This window comes from Hyaena hyaena, unplaced genomic scaffold (genome assembly GCF_003009895.1).
Source record: "Hyaena hyaena isolate Hyena2069 unplaced genomic scaffold, ASM300989v1 scaffold_10, whole genome shotgun sequence".
In the NCBI taxonomy this organism is placed as follows: domain Eukaryota; kingdom Metazoa; phylum Chordata; class Mammalia; order Carnivora; family Hyaenidae; genus Hyaena; species Hyaena hyaena.
Genome location: NW_024080642.1, coordinates 7,424,294 through 7,443,766, shown reverse-complemented (window position 1 = coordinate 7,443,766; position 19,473 = coordinate 7,424,294). Strand labels below are relative to the sequence as shown.

The following is a 19,473-nucleotide window of genomic DNA, read 5'->3' as shown; positions in this document are numbered from 1 at the left end:
AAATTCTTGGAAAGCCATGATAAGCAAGAAAAACAGTGACTTTGCATTTGGAGTTTATACACTAGTACGGAAAGTGGACAAATAAATAGGCTTTTGGTGTGGCAGAATCTGTGGGATGTATGGTGGAATCACATGGAAGGGAGACCCAACTGTGATTTTGGGATTTAGAGAATGATTTAAAACAGAAGTGATGTCATGGTTGTGCTGAAGAATGACTAGGAGTGAGCCAGATAGAAGAGTATTACAGGCAGAGGGAACAGTACGTGCAGAGCACCGAGTAGTAGGGGAGCTGGAAAAGCGGAGTGTGCCCTAGACGTAGTGGACAGATGAGTCTGGAGAGGATTATGCTTGTAGTACTTTAGAAGGCCCACTTAGGAGTTTGGGGTTTATTTCAAGGACGTGTAGAGGGTTCTTGTATCTTCAGAGTTACCCACCCCCACCCTTATCCACTAAAGTTTAAAAGCAGAGGAATAACATGTTCAGAATTGTGTTTAGACAGAATCCTAGGAGACTTGCAGAGGACGGGTTGCAGGGGAAATTAGGATTGGAGGTATAGGGAAGTAAATAGGAAATGGTTTCAGGAATCCAGATTAGACATTGGTGCCTAACTAGGTAGAGGCAGAAGGGATAGAAATCACTGATGAATTTGAGAGAAATTCATGGATAGAATTGGCAGAACATGGTATAAATTAAGGAGTGTGAGCCAGGTATGGTGCTTGGGATTCTAATTTTAGCAAGAGGGTAGGTGGTAGTACCTGGTTTATTGAGTTAGGGATCAAGAGGGAATGAGCTCATTTTGGGGGAGGTTGAGATTTTCCCTTTGGGTCATATGCAATCTGAGAAGGCTGTGGGATATTCAGGTAGGGTTATTTAGTAGGCAGTTGAAAATGGAAGTTGGAAGAGCAGCACAAAGTGGTAATATGGGGTGGTGGTAGTGAAGGCCCTGGGTCTTTGAACTGAATCCTGAAGATTGTATAGAAGGAGGAAAGAGGGGTGCCTGGGTGGCTCTTTTGGTTAAGTGTCCAACTTTAGCCCAGGTCATGATCTACAGTTCATGAGTTTTGAGCTCCACTTTGAGTTCTGTGCTGACAGCTCAGAGCCTGGAGCCTGCTTTGGATTCTGTGTCTCCCTCTCTCTGACCCTCCCCCATTTGTACTCTGTCTCTCTCTGTCTCTATAAGAAATAAGTGTTTAAAAAAAAGAAGAAGGGAGAAATAATTCCAAGTACAGAGAACCAGATTTTGTGAAGGGTGTGGAAAGTTTGGAGAATTGCATGTAGGTGGGGCTGAAGTGGACCTAGGATAGGTTGAGAAGTAGCAAGATGAAAGGAAAAAAGAACTGGTCACAAAGAGCCTTTCATAGCATTCAAATTAGCTTGATTGCTCAGACACAGAGGAACCAGAGGAGGATTTTAAGATGGCTTAAGTTTATATTTTTTAAAATATAGCTCAGAGCAAACCAAACAGATCTGTTACTACAGCATATCTGAATGGATTAAAGGTGTCTGGCAAGTAATAGACATTCAAAATATTTATTGAACGCATGAGAGTAATTCCTCTGTGAAATCTAACTCTCTGCCATTTACAAGTAGCAAACTTATTTTTTTCTCTAAGTTTATATTTAAATTCCAGCTAGTTAACAGTGTGCAGTATTAGTTTCAGGTATAGAATTTAGTGATTTATCATTTACATACATACACCTGGTCCTCGGCACAAATGCCTTCCTTAATACCCATCACCTCTTTTTGTTTTTGTTGTTTGGTGCAAATAGGTGATTTTATTAAATCACAGGAACAGACCCATAGGCAGAAAGAGCTGCCTACTCTTCACCTTTTTAACCCATTTCCCACCTGCACTCCACCCCCCCTCCTTTGCCCTCCCCCAGCCCACCTCACAAATGACCTACTTAAGTTGTGGATTAATGAAAAATAAAGGGATGAGCAGAAATTTTTTAGGTAAATGAGAGTTTCCCCCAAATTAGAAAAAGTAAAATAGAAGACAAGAAAGCATCAAATTGGAAAAAAAAGGTACTAATTTATATTAATAAAAGCAATGATTTTCATCAAAAGGTAAAAAAAAAAAAAATGAGGGTTATCTGGGTGGCTCAGTTGGTTAAGTGTCCAACTTCAGCTCAGGTCATGATCTTATGGTTCGTGGGTTTGAGCTCCTCATTGGGCTCTGTGCTGACAGTTGTGAGCCCAGTGTGGGGCCTGCTTTGGATTGTGTCTCCCTCTCTCTCTGCTTCTCCCCTGCTTGTTCTTTCTCTCTCTCTCAAAAATAAGTAAACATTAAAAAAAATTTTTTTAATGAAAGTCAAAAAAATGAAGACTTCAGCATTTTGAAAAATGTAACAAATATCTTTTAATAAGTGTTTACAATGGGGCACCTGGGTGTCTCTGTCAGTTGAGCATCCAACTCGATTTTAGCTCAAGGCATGATCCTGGCGTCAATGGGCTTGAACTCCAACTTGGGCTCCATGCTGAGCCTGGACCCTGCTCTCCCTATCCCCCTTCTCTTCCCTCTCTCCCTACCTCCTCCCCTTCCCATCTCTCCCTCTCTCCCTCTACTCACAATCCGTGTGCTCTCTCTTTCTCTTAAAAAAAAAAAAGTAAAAAGTGTTTAACATACTTTGGAGACACTTTTCCTTGTATTTCTAGCCAAGTAGACAAAAATAAACAGAGAAATGGCCTTAGGGACTTTCAGAGGATTCACAAATGACCTGAAAACAATTAGATAAAAATACTTGTGTGAGGGGCACATTTGTCTGGCTCAGTCTCTAGAATGTTGATCTCAGGGTCATGAATTGAAGCTCCATGCTGGGTGTAGAGCTTACTTTAAAAAAAAAAGAAAAAAGAAAAAAACCCAAAAAACTTGTGTATATGTTTTTTTAATTGAGATAGGGTTCAGGGGCGCCTGGGTGGCTTAGTCGGTTAAGCTTCTGACTTTAGCTTAGGTCACGATCTTGCAGTTCGTGGGTTCGAGCCCCGTGTCGGGCTCTGTGCTGACTGCCAGCTCAGAGCCTGGAGCCTGTTTCAGTCTGTGACTCCCTCTCTCTCTGACCCTACCCTGCTCACGCTGTCTCTCTCTCTCTCTCCTAGAAATAAAGAAAAACATTTAAAAAAAAAAAAAAAAGAGGGTTCAAAGTTTTAACCTATAATTTAGAACTTCACTTTCAAAAAGGGTCATTGACCCAAAAAACATTAAGTACTGCTGATACGGAGTCTAAACAATATAATCAATAAATTTGAGTTAATTATATGTTTTGAAATTTAAAAAAAAATTTATTTTTGAGAGCGCAAATGGGGGAGGGGTAGAGAGGGGGGGACAGAGGATCTGAAGTGGGCTCTGTGCTGACAGCAGTGAGCCTAATGTGGGGCTTGAACTCATGAACCATAAGATCATGACCTGAGCTGAAGTGAGACACTTAACCGACTGAGCCACCCAGGTGCCCCTGTGTTTTGAATTTTTAACCTATAAACATGAATGCCCATTTTTTAAGCTTTATATATTTAAGTAATCTCTACACCCCATGAAGAGCTCAAACTCATGACCCCATGATTGAGTTGCAAGCTCTACTGACTGAGCCAGTGAGGCACCCCATATTTGCTCAACTCTTGAGCAGAGTGTGTGTGGTATGGAGAGAGGGGTATTTCTGAGTCCATCATCCTAAGGACCGGTCTTGAGGGTGTCACTTAGCAGCTCTGGAGGTTTTAGATAATTAACTTTATTGAGACTGAATTTCCTCATCTAAAGAAAACACGGATAAAAGGACATATTTTGGTGTTTGTCATAAAAGTTAGTGATAATGGATGTAAAGTGACACGTAGACACTTAACAAATGATAGGTACCCTTATTGTTGTTACATGGTGTAATTGATAAGGTGATTAGGATTGCTAGTGTCATCTCCCTTTCTGTTTTTCTTCCCTGCATCCATCACTGTCTTAGTGTAATCATGTCTGACCATTGCAATGAGATTTTAGTTTGTACTTTTTCATAGTAACCAGCCCCATGGAGATATGCAACTGAGTTGAGCCCTGTCAGTTGAGTTTGGTTAGAAGGTGACACTTAGCTAATTTGTTTTTAAACCAAAGATCCAGTATTGAAGGCTTTTGCCATAACTTTAGGACTGTACATTTTTAACCCATGGTGAAGGTCTAACGAATAGAAACCAATGTCAGAAAATTAGGTTGGGAGCCTTTGTTGTTGTTACATGAGGTTCACTCTCTACAGTGTTAGAATGATTGTTATTTTAACCATGGGTCACAGACTGTATCCTTCCAAATTCCATCTATAATGGTAATACTGTATTCACTAGTAGCAGAGCAGGAATCATTCTGGGGAAATCGGACATGGGCTTGTTGACAATAGGCTATTTTGTGAAGCTGGATGTGTTAAACAAACAACAAAGACTGATTGAATAAATTGCTAATTTCCATGTGAGAGCTAATTTTAGTTTTTGTGATCTCAGAAATGAGAATGAAAAAAGATCTTGCCTGTGTTCAGGACTTTTTAATGTCCCAGGGTGCTACACTGACCTAGATATTTAACCAGTAAAGCTGGATGACTAGACTTTGTCCTACAAAAGAATTTCTAACCCTCAGATTAGTGTCTGTTTTCTTAGAAGTAAGAGAATGAACGCTTGTCTTGCTAACAAAGTGCAAGAATAAGCTCTTCGTTTTTTTCAGTTTCTTTAATTAGACTAGCCTCTGCTTGGTGTCTTGTACATTTTGGTGATTAGGACGTCGTTTCTTATTAATAAATTATGTGCTCTAGTCTGTCAAGGTGAATATATGTATATTTTTTAATAACAAGAATTGTTGATATAAACAACAACTCTGTTTGAAGGTACTAAGAAAACATTAATTATAATGCTGTTTCCCTTGCTTTGACTGTTTCATGAAGCTATATAATTAATGCTTCAGCTGTAGTAGTCTCTTTCGGTGATTGCTGTCACCGTGGGAAATAATCCTAGTTTGGTTTTCAACAGAATTGTCCCTCTTCCATTGAAAGGCATTCTGAGACCATGGGCCTATTTTCCTTTTTTGAAAAGGGGATTTTATTTTTTTATTTTTTATAAAAAAATTTTTTTTAATGTTTATTTGTGTGTGTGAGAGAGAGAGAGAGAGCGAGCGAGCGCGCGAGCGTGTGCGCAGGCAGCAAAGGGGCAGAGAGAGAGGGAGACACAGAATCCAAAGCAGGCTCCAGGTTCTGAGCTGTCATCACAGAGCCCAACATAGGACTCAAACCCATAAGCCGTGAAATCATGACCTGAGGTGAAGTCAAGACGCTCAACTGACTGAGCCACCCAAGCGCCCCTGTTTTTTTTTTTTAATTATATAGACATTATAGAACCCTTAATGGAAAAATTATAGAAATGTATCCTTCCTAACTACATTTATGATGGTAATATTGCAAACGTAAAAGTCCAGTTCTTACACCCCCAGATGAAAGGACTTTATGTTCCTAAGTCTTTGTTCTTAGCATATTTGGCATTTTTTGTGATTGTAATTTTGATACAGATACAATAATAGGACTTTTTTTCTTACCCTCACTTGACATTATAAGCATTTTGCATATAGTTAGAAAACACTGCTATGAAGGTGATTTTATGTAAAACATATTCAGATCAAAGAAAAATATGAGTCCACCCCTACTCACCCACCCACCATTCCCACACCCAGAAGTAGCTCTTAACCTTCCAGAGTTTTCTATGCATATACACACATGGGATCTTTTTTGTTTGGTTTTTGTTTTTTTATACAAGAATGTGATCATAATGTATATATATGATTTTATTCAAAATTGTTGTGTATGTGTTTAAATATATCAAGGAACTTTTTTCATATAAGCATATGTGGACCAGCCCATTATTACTCCTTTTAATACCTAGAGTATTCTCTTGTGTGGATGTATTATAGTTTATTTATCCAACTCCCTAATGATTACTTTTAGATTGTTCCTAAGTTTTCTGTAATATAAAAGTTAAACTTAGAGTCTCCTACTACTGAATTTTTTAAAAAAATTGTTTATTTTGAGAGAGAAAGGTGGGGGGAGGAGGATAGGGGAGGGTAGGAGAGTCAGAGAGAGGGAGAGAATCCCAAGCAGGCTCCTACACTCAGCACAGAGCCCAATGCAGGGCTCCATCTCATGAATTATGAGATCATGATCTGAGCTGATACGAAGAGCTGAACGAAATATTGGATACTTAACTGACTGAGCCACCCAGGAGCCCCTTACTACTGAATTTTTTAAAGGCTTTTTTTTTTTCTTTAAGTGAATTTAGGGTAAGTCACTGGGGTTTGCTTAGAAAATTGCAGTACTTTTAACAGTACTTGGAAGGCCAGAGAGGTGTTTGGATGACTTGGTTTTTCTTTCCTGTCATCTTCTCCTTGGCTATCACAGGGATCTGCATTTAAGAGATCATTATGGGATGCCTGGGTGGCTCTGTCGGTTAAGCGTCAGACTTCAGCTCGGGTCATGATCTCACGGTTCATGGGTTCGAGCCCTGCGTCGGGCTCTGTGCTGGCAGCTAGCTCAGAGCCTAGAGCCTTCTTCAGGTTCTGTATCTCCTTCTCTCTCTGACCCTCCCCTGCTCACGCTGTCTCTTTCTCTCAGGAATAAATTTAAAAAAAAAAAAAGAGAGCAATATGCGGGGTGCCTGAGTGACTCAGTGGTTTGAGCATGAGTGTCTGACTTCAGCTCAGGTCATGATCTTTTTTTGTGAGTTTGAGCCCCACATCAGGCTCTCTCCCCTTCCCCCACTCATGCTCTCTCTCTTTAATAGTAATTTTAAAAAAGCTGAATTTGATCAGGGTAGTTTCTTAACATTTTGCAAGTAGGATTTGGGTTATTTGGTTAAACCTAAGTTCAATAATAGTCGTTTCTACTGTTTCAGGATCTTTGCTTTTTTATGATGTTATTATCTAATTGCTTATTTGACCCATGAGATATTAAAAAAATTTTTTTAAAAATCAGTTGTGGATCACTATGAATTGGTGGAAAATACAACAAAAGATCATGGGTCTGCTTTTGGTTTTGTTCAGCAAATATTGGTATTCATGATTCTATTACTATTATGATTACTGTATTCTAATCAGGTCTGTCCTTTGGATCCCATACCCTCCTCTCCTCTCAGAAACCTTAGTCTGGTTTTCCTTTTCCTAATGACTTAATCTGTCTCTGTCACCTAGCTTCTTCTCTTTGACTTTTTAGAAATTTGAGATATCATTCACATACTATAAAATCATCATTTTAAAATGTATGGTTCTGTTGTTCATAGTATGTTCACAGGGTTGTGCAAACCTCACCACTAATTCCAGAACATTTTTGTCAACCCCCAAAATAAACCTATTCAGCAGCACTCCCAACTCCTCTCTCTTCAGCCCTTGGCAACCACTAACCTCCTTTCTTTCTCTACATATTTATATGCTTTGGACATTTCATATACATGGAATCCTAATATGTGGTCTTTGTGACTTTCCATTGACTTTTAAACATGTCCAAGTCTTTAATTGAAAAAGTTATTAAAATCTTTCCAGCAACCCTACGACTTCCACTGCCCCATCTTACTTCTCCCTTGCGCAACTCACTTCTTTGTACAACTCCCTTTCCTAACAAATTGTCTCATTTTACGGTCTTCATTTTTTCCACACTCTGCTTAATCTTCACTCCTTCCATGATGGTTTCTAATTCCACCACTACCAAAGCAGCCCTTGAAAAGGTCTCCAATGATCTGTTGTCACTAAATGCAATTTTGGTTTTCAGTTGACTTCTGAGAAGTAGGTTACTCCGCCCACGCTGTCCTCAGGGACACCTTCTTCCCTTGGCTCTGCACTTTATTCCACTCTTTCTGTATCCTTGCATAGCTTCCTTTGTGATGATTATATCTACAGCCATTAAAGGAGTCTTCAGGATTTAATGCAGAGCTCTCTTTGCTTCTGATTTTGTATTTTCCCCTCAAGAATTCTCATCACTCATCTCTCACCTTTTCTATGCCTTTCACTTACTCTTTTGTTTCCCCGGACCAATTTTCTGGGCTCTATAACTGGAGATCACTGCTTACCCACTATCTCTGCTTGGATGTCTCAGATTCAGCTCACATTTATGGTATTTCTCCTTAAAAATGGTTCTCCGTCAGCGTTCCCAGTTTTAGAGGATGTCCTGTTGAACCAGAATCCCAGGGGACATCTGTGACTACTAGTCCGTCACCAAATCTTGTAAATTTTCCCTTCTGAAAATCTCTTCATTCTTTTCACTTTCCTCTAGCTTTGCCACTGCCATCTTTATCCCGCCTCTTAACTCAGATACAGCAGTCACTTTCGTGGTGTCTCTATTTCCACTCTGGCGTCTCTATTTCCACTCTGGTCTGTCTATATTTCATACCAGACGTTAAGTCCTTAGCATAGTTTGTAATTTTCATGGTGTGATGAATAGGTTTTACTCTCGCTTTCAATAGAGTCCCAGATTAGGTGATCAAATGATATTGTTGCCCTAATTATAAGGCCCTGCATAATCTGGCTCCTGTCTTCCTTTTTAGCCTCACCTGAAACTATACATGCCTACCTTGCCTTCCCCATTCTAGACCCCATGGCTGCCTCAGTACCTGGAATGCCCTGTAAGTTCTCTCCTGCCTCTAAGTCTTTGTACTAGTTATTCTCTGTACCTCTGGCACTAGAGTGTAAAGTTCCCTTCCCTCCATTCTTTTCTTTGTTTATTTTTACTGTACTCTCAGAACTTAGCTTAGTTTCCTCTTCAGGAAAGCCTTTTCTGACCTTTCTAAGATAGTTCCACTAATTACACAGGTTCCTCAGCCCCTTGTACCTATCTTTTACAGCATTCATCACAGTGGAAATATTACATGTGTTTGAGTGATTCTTGGATGAATATCTATCCTCTACCACAGTGTCACCTTCATGAAGGGAGAGATCATGTTTGTATTTGCATGTCTCTAGCATTTTGCACAACGACTAGCACATCCTCAATACATGATAAATATCTGTTGAATGAATAAAGGAATGAATGCCTACTGTCACAACTTCTTAAAAATTCTAACCTATTCCAATATGATTTAGCTGAGCAAGGTAGTGCTCAAAGAAAGTGAAAAATTTTTTTGAAGATTTTAAGTAGTCTTTAAACCCAACGTGTGAATCAAATTCACAACCCTGAGATTGAGTCCCACATCTCACTGACTGAGCCAGCCAGGCACCCTGAGAGTGACACTTTTTTTTTTAATGTTTATTTATTTATATTGAGAGAGAGAGCACAGGAAGAGCAGAGACAGAATCCCAAGCAGTCTCCGCACTGCACCATCAGCGCAGAGCCCGATGTGGCGCTTGATCTCATACCTGGAAAGTGAAACATTTTTATACTTCATCTTTAAAAGTATAGGGTGGGGGTGCCTAGGTGGTTCAGTCAGTTGAGCACCTGACTTCAACTCATGTCGTGATTGTGCAGTTTGTGGGTTAGGGCCCCATGTCAAGCTTGCTGCTGTCAGCATGGATCCTGCATCCAATTCTTTGTCCCTCTCCCACTTGCGCGCGCGCTCTCTCTCTCTCTCTCTCTCTCTCTCTCTCTCTTTCTCAAAAAAACCCCAAAAACCAAAAAACATTAAAAGTATAAGGTAACCGAGTATCCCAGCTTTTTAAAAATAATTCCAGTGTTTACAGTATGGGGTACACCTGCCAGCCTGTGAGTTGTGTAAGCCTTGCAGTTGTTTATTGCCCACATAGATTTTATTTTATTTTATTTTATTTTATTTTATTTTTTAAAATATTTTTATTTCTAGGAGAGAGAGAGAGAGAGACAGCGTGAGCAGGGGAGGGCCAGAGAGAGAGGGAGACACAGACTCTGAAATAGGCTCCAGGCTCTAAGCTGGCAGTCAGCACAGAGCCCAACATGGGGCTCGAACCCACGAACCGCGAGATCATGACCTAAGCGAAAGTCGGACGCTTAACCGACTAAGCCACCCAGGCGCCCCATGCCCACATAGATTTTAAGAATCAGGGGAGCTTCATATGAGATTATGGGTTCTTGGTTTCCTTTGAAAATTTTAGAGATCTGGCAAAACTGGGCTGGCAAACTCACTGGACATGAATTACCTGGAACTATGTGGTGATCATACCCATTGAAATGGCCATTTGTGTCATTAGCTGTAATGCTGCTAAAGGTGTGGTTATTGAACAAGCTGCTCAGCCACAACTATATTTGTTGTCTACAGAGATAAGCACCTTGTGCTACATGTCTGTTCAGCTGACATTTCTTTGGTTGAATGACTTCGGTATACTGATTTACAGGCAAGCACAAGCTCCGTATCTTGTTAGGGACTGGCATTTTGAATAGCATCTTGTAAATGTTTGAGTTTGCAATCCCTGATTTTCAGAATTGTATTCAAAGTGCTGATGCAAAGTAACACTTAGAAGTTGTAGGATAGTAATTATGTTAGGATGTACTTCACTTCTGTTAATACTGTTCAAGGTAATACTGTTCCAAGTTTATTTAAAAAATATTAATGTTTATTTACTTCCGAGAGAGAGAAGGCGAGGGCAGGGGGCAGAGAGAGAGACACACATAGAATCCGAAGCAGGCTCCATGCTCTGAGCTGTCAGCACAGAGCCCGATGCAGGACTCGAACTCACAAACCATGAGATCATGACCTGAGCCAAAGTCAGACTTAACTGACTAAGCCACCCAGTTGCGCCTTGTTCCAGGTCTAAGGTATCTAGGCTATTAAGCTTCTTTGATGGACAAATTGTGAAATTTTACATTTCAGATTTTAAGGCTTTGAACATAGACATTATATTGGGATAGAATTCGTTTGTGTGTTTAGCAGTGAAGCTTACCAGACTGGGCTACTGTTATAAAGAATGCGAATTCATTTGAATGCCTTAGTGTGGTACTCAGATGTGAACGTCTTTCCATGTGTAAAAAAAATTTTTTTTTAAGTTTATTGAGGTTTATTTATTTTTGAGAGAGAGAGAAAGAAAGTTCAAGTAGGGGAGGGGAAGAAAGGGAGGGACATGCGGAATCTGAAGCAGTCTCCAGGCTGTGAGCTGCCAGCACAGATCCCACGAACCATGAGATTTGGACCTGAGCCAAAGTTGTATGCTTATGAGCCACGCAGGCACCCCATTCATGTAAAAATTTGATTCTCATTGCTCTGTTACTGAAGGAAATGGAGTTGGCCCATCTTTTCACACACATGATGTATTTTACAGGAATAAAATGCAGTATTGTTATTAGAAATAAAAGTAAAGTTTTTATAGGTTTAATACCCCCTTTTTTAATGCTACATCATTTATCATATTGAACCTGAGATTGTACTGCTTTTATTTGAAGAAATACAAAGGTAATGAAAGTTCTTTATTAATTAATTAATTTTTTTTAAAGTAATCTATATCTCTGCACCCAGTTTAGGGCTTGAACCCATGACCCCGAGATCAAGAGTTGCATGGTCTACTGTCTGAGCCAGCCCTGAGCCCCCATTTTTTTTTATGTGAAAATTGCTTGAGGCAATTACTCTGTGATTGAGTGAAGCCGAAATGTGTTCCTCTTTGCTTGATTCTCTTATCAGCCCCCACAAATGACAAAACTAATATATATCTATTTAGATGTCTAGGAATAGATTTAATACTTAATTCTCCTTTAAATAGGCGTAATATATTTTAATGAGACTTCAGATTGCTCGCATATGTTTATACAATACACTTCTACTTCCACTGTTTTGTAGAAACTGGTCTTTAAAAGCTCACCAATTCCCACCTAAATATGAAGGGGTAATTACTTTTGAAATTATTATCCTCCTGTGATGCCTGACTGGCTCAGTCAGCAAAGCATGCAGACTTTTGATCTTGGGGTTGTCATTTCGAGCTTCAAGTTGGGGTAGAGTTTACTTTAAAAAGGCAGTGGTGGGGGTGTAGAAATTAACTTTCCACCCTACTTTGCTCTGGCATTCTGGCATTCTGCTCTGGCATTCTGGCATCCACCCTACTTTGCTCTGGCACCTACAGTGCTTTTTATCCTGCTTCAAAACTGATAGTGATCTAGTGTGATACCTGCTGTTTTCTTTTACTTACAGTTGATGTATACTTTAGCTTAAACTTTTATTTTCAATCTTGGGATCAGTATGGTTTTTTTTGTTTTGTTTCGTTTTTTTTTTTTTATAATTTTTTTTTTAAATTTATTTCTAAGAGAGAGAGAGAGACAGCGTGAGCAGGTGAGGGTCAGAGAGATAAGGAGACACAGACTCTGAAGCAGGCTCCAGGCTCTGAGCTGGCAGCACAGAGCCCGACGCAGGGCTCAAACCCACGAACCGCGAGATCATGACCTAAGCGAAAGTTGGATGCTTAACCGACTAAGCCACCCAGGCGCCCCATTTCGTTTTGTTTTTAATGTTTGTTTATTTTTGAGAAAGAGGCAGGATGCAAGCCAGGGAGGGGCAGAGAGAGAGGGAGACAGCTGTCAGCACAGAGCCTGACACAGGGCTTGAACTCATGAACTGTGAGATTGTGGCCTGAGCCGAAGTCAGACACTTACTGGGTGAGCCACTCACATGCCCCTGGATCACTGTGTTTTATCACAGCCTTTGTTTACAGCATAGCTTACTGATTTTGTCTTTGTGATCTAACCTGAGAGGTTTATAATAGAGTTAACCATTTACAGTTATTTTATATTGTGCTTTGTTTTGATTGCCTTTTTTTTGTTTTTTCTTTTAACCTGTGTGATCTGGTTTTCATCTCCCTTTTTTTTTTTTTTAATATTTATTAATTTTAAGACAGAGAGAGAGACAGAGACAGCATGAGCAGGGGAGGGGCTGAGAGAGAGGGAGACACAGAATCTCAAGCAGGTTCCAGGCTCTGAGTTGTCAACACAGCCCGACGCGGGGCTTGAACCTACATTCCACAAGATCATAACCTGAGCCAAAGTCTGATGCTTAATCGACTGAGCCACACAGGTGCCCCATCATCTCCCTTTTCTTTACCACTTGATTTTATTTGATTATTTCTCTTAATTTTTCTAGTGTTTATATTCTTAAATGTATATTTATATCTCTACTACTTAGGTTATCAGCTTTGGATGAAATTTTTTGACCCATGTTGAGGAAATAATGTCCTTAATTACTTATTCCTTTTCCATTTCTCCTTAGTTTTAATTGTGTGTACACTATTATGGTTTACAAACATTTATGTCCTGTTGTGTAGCCACATTTCACAGGTGTTTCAGTTCTTAGTTCTCTAGTTAAAATAGCTTCACTGCTCACTGCTAGTCTGTTGCTATAGTTTGTCTCTTGGTTCGTTGAAATTTTTTCCATCAGGGATTTTATTTATTTATATCATGGAACTATGTTCCTTGAGTTCTTATATGCTCAAAACTGTTTATCTGTTGTCATTATATTTGAAATACAATTCTGTGGAGTATAAAATTGTTGAGTAAAATTCTTTTCCTTTAAGGGCTTTGTAATCTGTGTCCTTTGGTTTTCTGCTTTAAACAGTGCTGTTGTGTGAAGTCTGAAGCCAATCTTTTTTTTTTTTCCTTAAAGATTTTGTTTTGGGGGCATGTGGGTGATTCAGTCAGTTAAGCATCTGACTCTTGGTTTTGGCTTAGGTCATGATCCTGCAGTGTGACTTTGAGCTCTCATTGGGCTCTGTGGTGACAGTGCAGAGCCTTCTTACGATTCTCTCTCCCACTCTCTCTGGTCCTGCTGTGCTCTTGCCGCCCCCCCCTTCAAAGTAAATAAACTTAAAAAAAAAGAGGTTTTATTGTATTTTTAAAATATTTATTGAGAGAGAGAGAGAGCATGCAAGCAAGGGAGAGGCAGAGAGAGAGGGAGATAAAGGATCTAAAGCAGGCTCTGTACTGACAGCAGAGAGACCAGTGTAGGGCTCAAACTCATGAACTGCAAGATCATGACCTGAGCTGAAGTTGGATGCTTAACCAACTGAGCCACCCAGGTGCCCCTATTTATTTATTTTAGAGAGAGAGAGAGAGAGACAGTCGGAGAGAGAGGGAGAGAGAGAATCCCAAGCAGGCTCCATGCCTAACACGGAGCTTGATGTGGGGGATTGATCTCACTACTGTGAAATCATGACCTGAGCCCAAATCAAGTCAGACACTTCGAGAGCACCTGAGTGGCTCAGGTAAGCATCCGACTTCAGCTCAGGTCATGATCTCACAGTCTGTGGGGTTTGATCCCCGCATCAGGCTTTGTGCTAACAGCTCAGAGCCTGGAGCCTGTTTCAGAATCTGTATCTTCCTCTCTCTCTGCCCCTCCCCAGCTCATGCTCTGTCTCTCTGTTTCAAAAAGAAATAAACGTTAAGAAAAAAAAAGTCAGACACTTAACCACCTGAGCCACCCAAGTGTCCCTTAAAAAATTTTATTTATTTATTTTTAAATGTTTATTTATTTTGAGAGAGAATGTATGGAGGAGAGAGAGAATCCCGAGCAGGTTCCATGCTGTCAGTGCAGAGCCCGACTTGGGGCTTAATCTTAGGAACTTCAAGATCATAACCTCAGGTGAAACCAAGAGTTGGACACTTAACTGACTGAGCCACCCAAGTGCCCCTAAAGATTTTATTTTTAAGTAATCTCTACATCCAGTGTGGGCTTGAATTTAAGAACCCTGAGATCAAGAGTCACATGTTCTACCAACTGTACCAGCCAGGTGCTCCCTGAAGCCAGTTTTTCTTTTTACCCTGTTGCCTTTCTTCCCCCAGTAGGTGGTTTAACTTTTTTGTCAGGATATGGAAAGGATATTTTTCTCCTAATTCTTAAAGTCTAGTAACTTTTTTGGTCTATGTGTTGGTATTGCTAATTCTGAATTGGTTTTTCTAAGGGCTCAGTGAATGTTCTTGTGGGGCTAGGGGATTATCTTGAATAATTCAGGAGCACCAATTAAGTGTATGAGGGGGTCTCTGTTATCTGCCTCTCCCATATTTATTATTTTTTTCTAATTTTTCAAATTCTTCACTTCAGTTATTTATTCTGTTATAGGGTTAGCTACTGTAAATTTCCCCCTTTGCATTATATAAATCAGTGGTTTTTAGTTTCCACTTGTGGACAATATTGTCATCATCACCACAATCTCATTCCTCAATTCCATTTCATTTTTGCATGCTTTTTTTAAGTCTTGTTTTCTTTGCCCTGTTTTGTCCTTCATGCATCATTGAAGCATATAATGTCAATTTGTCCCATCCATGATTAGTGGTGTTAACTTTGATCACTTTTTAAGTGATCTTTTTTTAAGGTGATCACTTTTTAAGGTGGTATCCATCAGATTTCTTCCTTATAGAGTTACTGTTTTCTCTCTTGTAATTGATAATTTGTGGGGAAGTACTTTGAGTCCATGTAAATATTCTGTTTTCATTGAGCTTTGTACTGTTTTTAGCATCCATTAATGATTAAAAAAATTTTTTTTAATGTTTATTTTTGAGAGAGAGAGGCAGTACAAGTCACGGAGGGCCAGAGAGAGAGAGGGAGACAGAATCTGAAGCAGTCTCCAGGCCCTGAGCTGTCAGCAGAGAGCCTGACTTGGGACTTGGTTCTACAACTCTGGGTCATGACGTGAGCTGAAATCAAGATTTGGACGCTTAACCCAACTGAACCACCAGGTTCTTCTCTGAACAGTTTTTTTTTTTTTAAGTAAATCATGGGGCGCTTGGGTGGCTCAGTTGGGTAAGCATCTGACTTCACTTCAGGTCATGAACTCACGCTTAGTGAGTTGGAGGCCCACGTTGGGCTCTGTGCTGACAGCTTGGAACCTGGAGCCTGCTTCAGATTCTATGTCTCCCTTTCTCTCTGCCCCTCACCTGCTCATTCTCTCTCTCTCTCTCAAAAATAAATAAACATTATTTAAAAATAAAAGTAAATTGTGTCATTTTTAACCACTGATTGTATATTCCTGAATACGTGTTCATTAGGGTTACTGTATGCTTAATATCATAGAGCAGAAGAATTTGTTAGGTATCAGACTAGAAGATAATGGAAATGTTTTCTGTTGCTTGGTTATTCTATGTCTTCAATAACTCTTGATTGTTTCATGTCTCTATAATTTGCTCTACAAATATTTAAGTGAGTACTATTGTACTAAGTCATAGTATGCTTCATAAACCCTTAAGATTTTACCTGGAAGGACCCTTAGATTTTTAATTTTTTTATTAAAGAGAGAGAGAGATGAGCAGGGCAGAGAGAGAGAGAGGGAGAGAGAGAGAGAGAGAAAGAGAGAGAATCCCAAGCAGGCTCCACTCTCCATGAGGAGCCCAGCACCAAGCTCAGTCCCACCACCTGGGGATCATGACCTGAGCTGAAATAGAGTCAGACACTCAGTCGACTGAGGCACCCAGGCACCCGTCTTATCCTATTTTCATTATCGAGCATTTTATTTCTGATTTCTACTTTTAAATATGGTTTTCAAAAAGTGCTAATGTCAAATGATGTTAATAATGATAATAAAAACAGGCCAGGATTTATAAAATAGTTACTATGTACCGGGGATGATGCTAAGTACTTTTCTCAGATTATCTCACAGGAAAACTATGATATAGGTGCTATTATCCCCATTTTGCAGCTGAGGAAACAGACTCATGGAGGTGAAATAACTTATCCAAAGTCAAGTAACTAAGTAAGGGGATAATCAGGCAGGACTTGCAACAGAGGCACTCTTGTCCTCTCTGCTCCTTGTATGAAAATGCAGTGCTTTTGGTGGAAATTTATACTGCCTTTTATATGCTGTGACTGCATTAAACACCCCTGTATGTGTGCCACTGTGCTGATGTTCCACACAGCTATTCTGTGTGATCTAGAAAATTCAAATGGGTGTTTGGTATTGTGTGGCTGACATAGAGCTTATATAGCGTAGTGGATCTTACTAATCTGTTTTATTTCTTTTTCTCCACACCTCAGTCTTAATTTTAAAGACCCTGAAGCAGTCAGAGCTCTGACTTGTACTCTTCTAAAGGAGGATTTTGGACTTTCTATTGATATTCCACTGGAAAGACTGATTCCTACAGTTCCCTTGAGACTCAACTACATTCATTGGGTAGAAGATCTAATTGGGCATCAGGACTCGGACAAAAGTACTCTCCGAAGAGGAATTGACATAGGTATGTATAGTTTTAAACTCTTTTTTAGTTAAACATAAATTTCATAAGTTTTGCAAAGTTAGTTTCTTTGTAAACTGCTCTTTTGGGTATTTGCGTATGAAAGAAGTTGGCTACAGATATTGCTGTTCTTATTTGCTACACTTAGGCTTTTCTGCCATTTATTTTTCTTAAAAAGGATTTTCAGCACCAGACAGGGAGCAAGGGTATAACTGTGCAGGATGCAAGTGAGGCTCTTGTTTTCTTAGCTCTTTAGATTACCATATTCATGTCTGTGTCTTTGGGGCATTATTTTTCTCTGAATTTTTTGGTGTTAGTACATAGTCCCCATATTGGGCTATTGTGTGAGAGCCATTTAATAAAAGATCATGTGGGCTGAATACTTTCAGGAATCTCTTATTAATAGAAGACATTTAATCCAAAGTCAAAGAGAGGGAAAAGGTCATTGACTTAAAGTAAGGTGTTCTCTTAGTTGTAAACTTTTAATAATAGAAAAGACTGTTCATTTGAGAGATTAAGAAGAGATACAGAAGGAAATGAAGCTAGGGTATGTTTTGCAAATATAAATGTATTGTGTGTTTATCATAGCCAGTGTTTTATTTTATTTTGTGTGAGAGGGCACCAGTGAGTGCGGGGATGGGGGGCAGGAAGAGAGAGAGAAAGAAAGAAGTGAGGCTCACCCGGGGCTTATGTTTTACCCAAAGTGGGGCTTGGGCTCACCTATCATGGAACTCAAACTTGGGAACTGTGAGATCATGACCTGAGCAGAATGAAGTCAGATGCTTAATGACTGAGCCACCCAGGCCCCCTATCATAGGCAGTGTTTTAATTTGATAGGGTTAAGAAAAATTTTAAATTCATGACACCTGGATGGTTCAGTTGGTTATGGTTAAGCATCCTACTTTTGGTTTCAGCTCAGGTCACAATCTCATAGTTTTGAGATTGAGCCCTGCATCAGGTTCTCTGCTCTCTGCTGGAAGTGGGAGCCTGCTTAAGATTCTTTTTTTTTTTTTTTCTTTTTATGTTTTATATTTGAGAGAGAGAGAGAGACAGAACCTGAAGCAAGCTCCAGGCTCAGAATTGTCATTACAGAGCCTGACTTGGGGCTTGAACTCATGAGCAGTGAGATCATGATCTAAGCTGAAGTCAGACACTTAACCGACTGAGCCACCCAGACACCTCCAGAAAAATACGGAAAAAATTGTAACCCTTTGGTCTTTACTAGTCCTTTATGGGGACAAAGCTGTGTGACCCTATTTCAAACTATAGTATAATTAATAGGAAACATAGTTTCTAGATAGTAGATGTTTAACTTTGACTTTTGCATGCATTTTCAGCAAACATTTTCAGTCCTCCTCATACATGACCTTTTTAGGTCATTTATTGACGACTCCATTCTCCTTTATGCATGTTCCTCCATGGGCTTCCTCTGGTTTTCCTCTTTCCCTTCTAGTCACTCTTCTTCCCTCGCAGAGGCTTCCTTTTCTCTGTGTGGCCATTAGATGTTGGGAATCCTTGGAGCTCAATCTTTAGCTCTTTTCCTGTTGAGCATCTTACTTCTAGGCAGTTTCATCCACATCTGTGACTGTTTTCCACCTCCAATCAAATAACCCACAAATTTATATGTTCTGCCAACTTGGGTTATCTTGAGCTATAGTCTATTATGTCAGCAACACAGATCTTTCAAGAACATCTCAGACTTTGCTGTATCAAAAACCAGACTCATGTTCTTTTCTTTCTAATCTTGGTCCTTTTTTTTGGTTCCTTTTTTCAGTGGATCCACCACAGTCCACTCTGTCATCCTTGATATTCTTTGATATGTCTCTCCATTTTCACCAAGAATGTCTATCTTCATTTCCTATTGGTTTTGTTTCTTAAATACTTCTTTAATTATCTACTTTCTGCCATCTCCACTGTAGCCATTTCAGTCCCAGTCACTGTTCTCTTCCCGGGTCTACAGAATTACTTTTTAACTATTCTCATCTACTCTGTTGCCTCTCCATTTCATTCTCCAGAAAGTATGTATAGATCCATACCTGGTCACATCTTTTATCACTTTACTGGCTTCCTGTTGCTTCTGTGATAAACACCCAATACCCTGACTTAGGCTGTTAAAGTGTCCGTTGTCTGTTCCCTGCCCTCTTCTCTGGGCCTCTCTAAGCCTCATCCAGTGTGCTTTTCTTCCTTGTTTCCTATAGTTGTGGTCCTTAGTTCTTCTAATAAGGCACCATGACTTTGTACATGTTTTTCCCTCTGCCTGGAACTTCCCCATCGTCACCTTGTTAATCTCATTTATACTGTAGTTGTCAACTCAAGGCTTATTTTCTCAAGAAAGCCTTCTCTGACCTTCTAGCATGTGATAGATTCCTTGATTGTGAGCTTT

The 19,473-nt window shown here is 39.8% G+C and overlaps 1 protein-coding gene across 1 annotated transcript in view; it reads left to right on the top strand.

The window, feature by feature from the left end:
* METTL16 (methyltransferase like 16) overlaps positions 1–19,473 on the top strand; it is a 66,292-nt gene that overhangs the window by 7,970 nt on the left and 38,849 nt on the right. Inside the window, exon 3 of the mRNA XM_039251633.1 lies at positions 16,894–17,093. Coding sequence (XP_039107564.1) covers positions 16,894–17,093 — 200 coding nt within the window. The remainder of the gene's footprint in view (positions 1–16,893; positions 17,094–19,473) is intronic.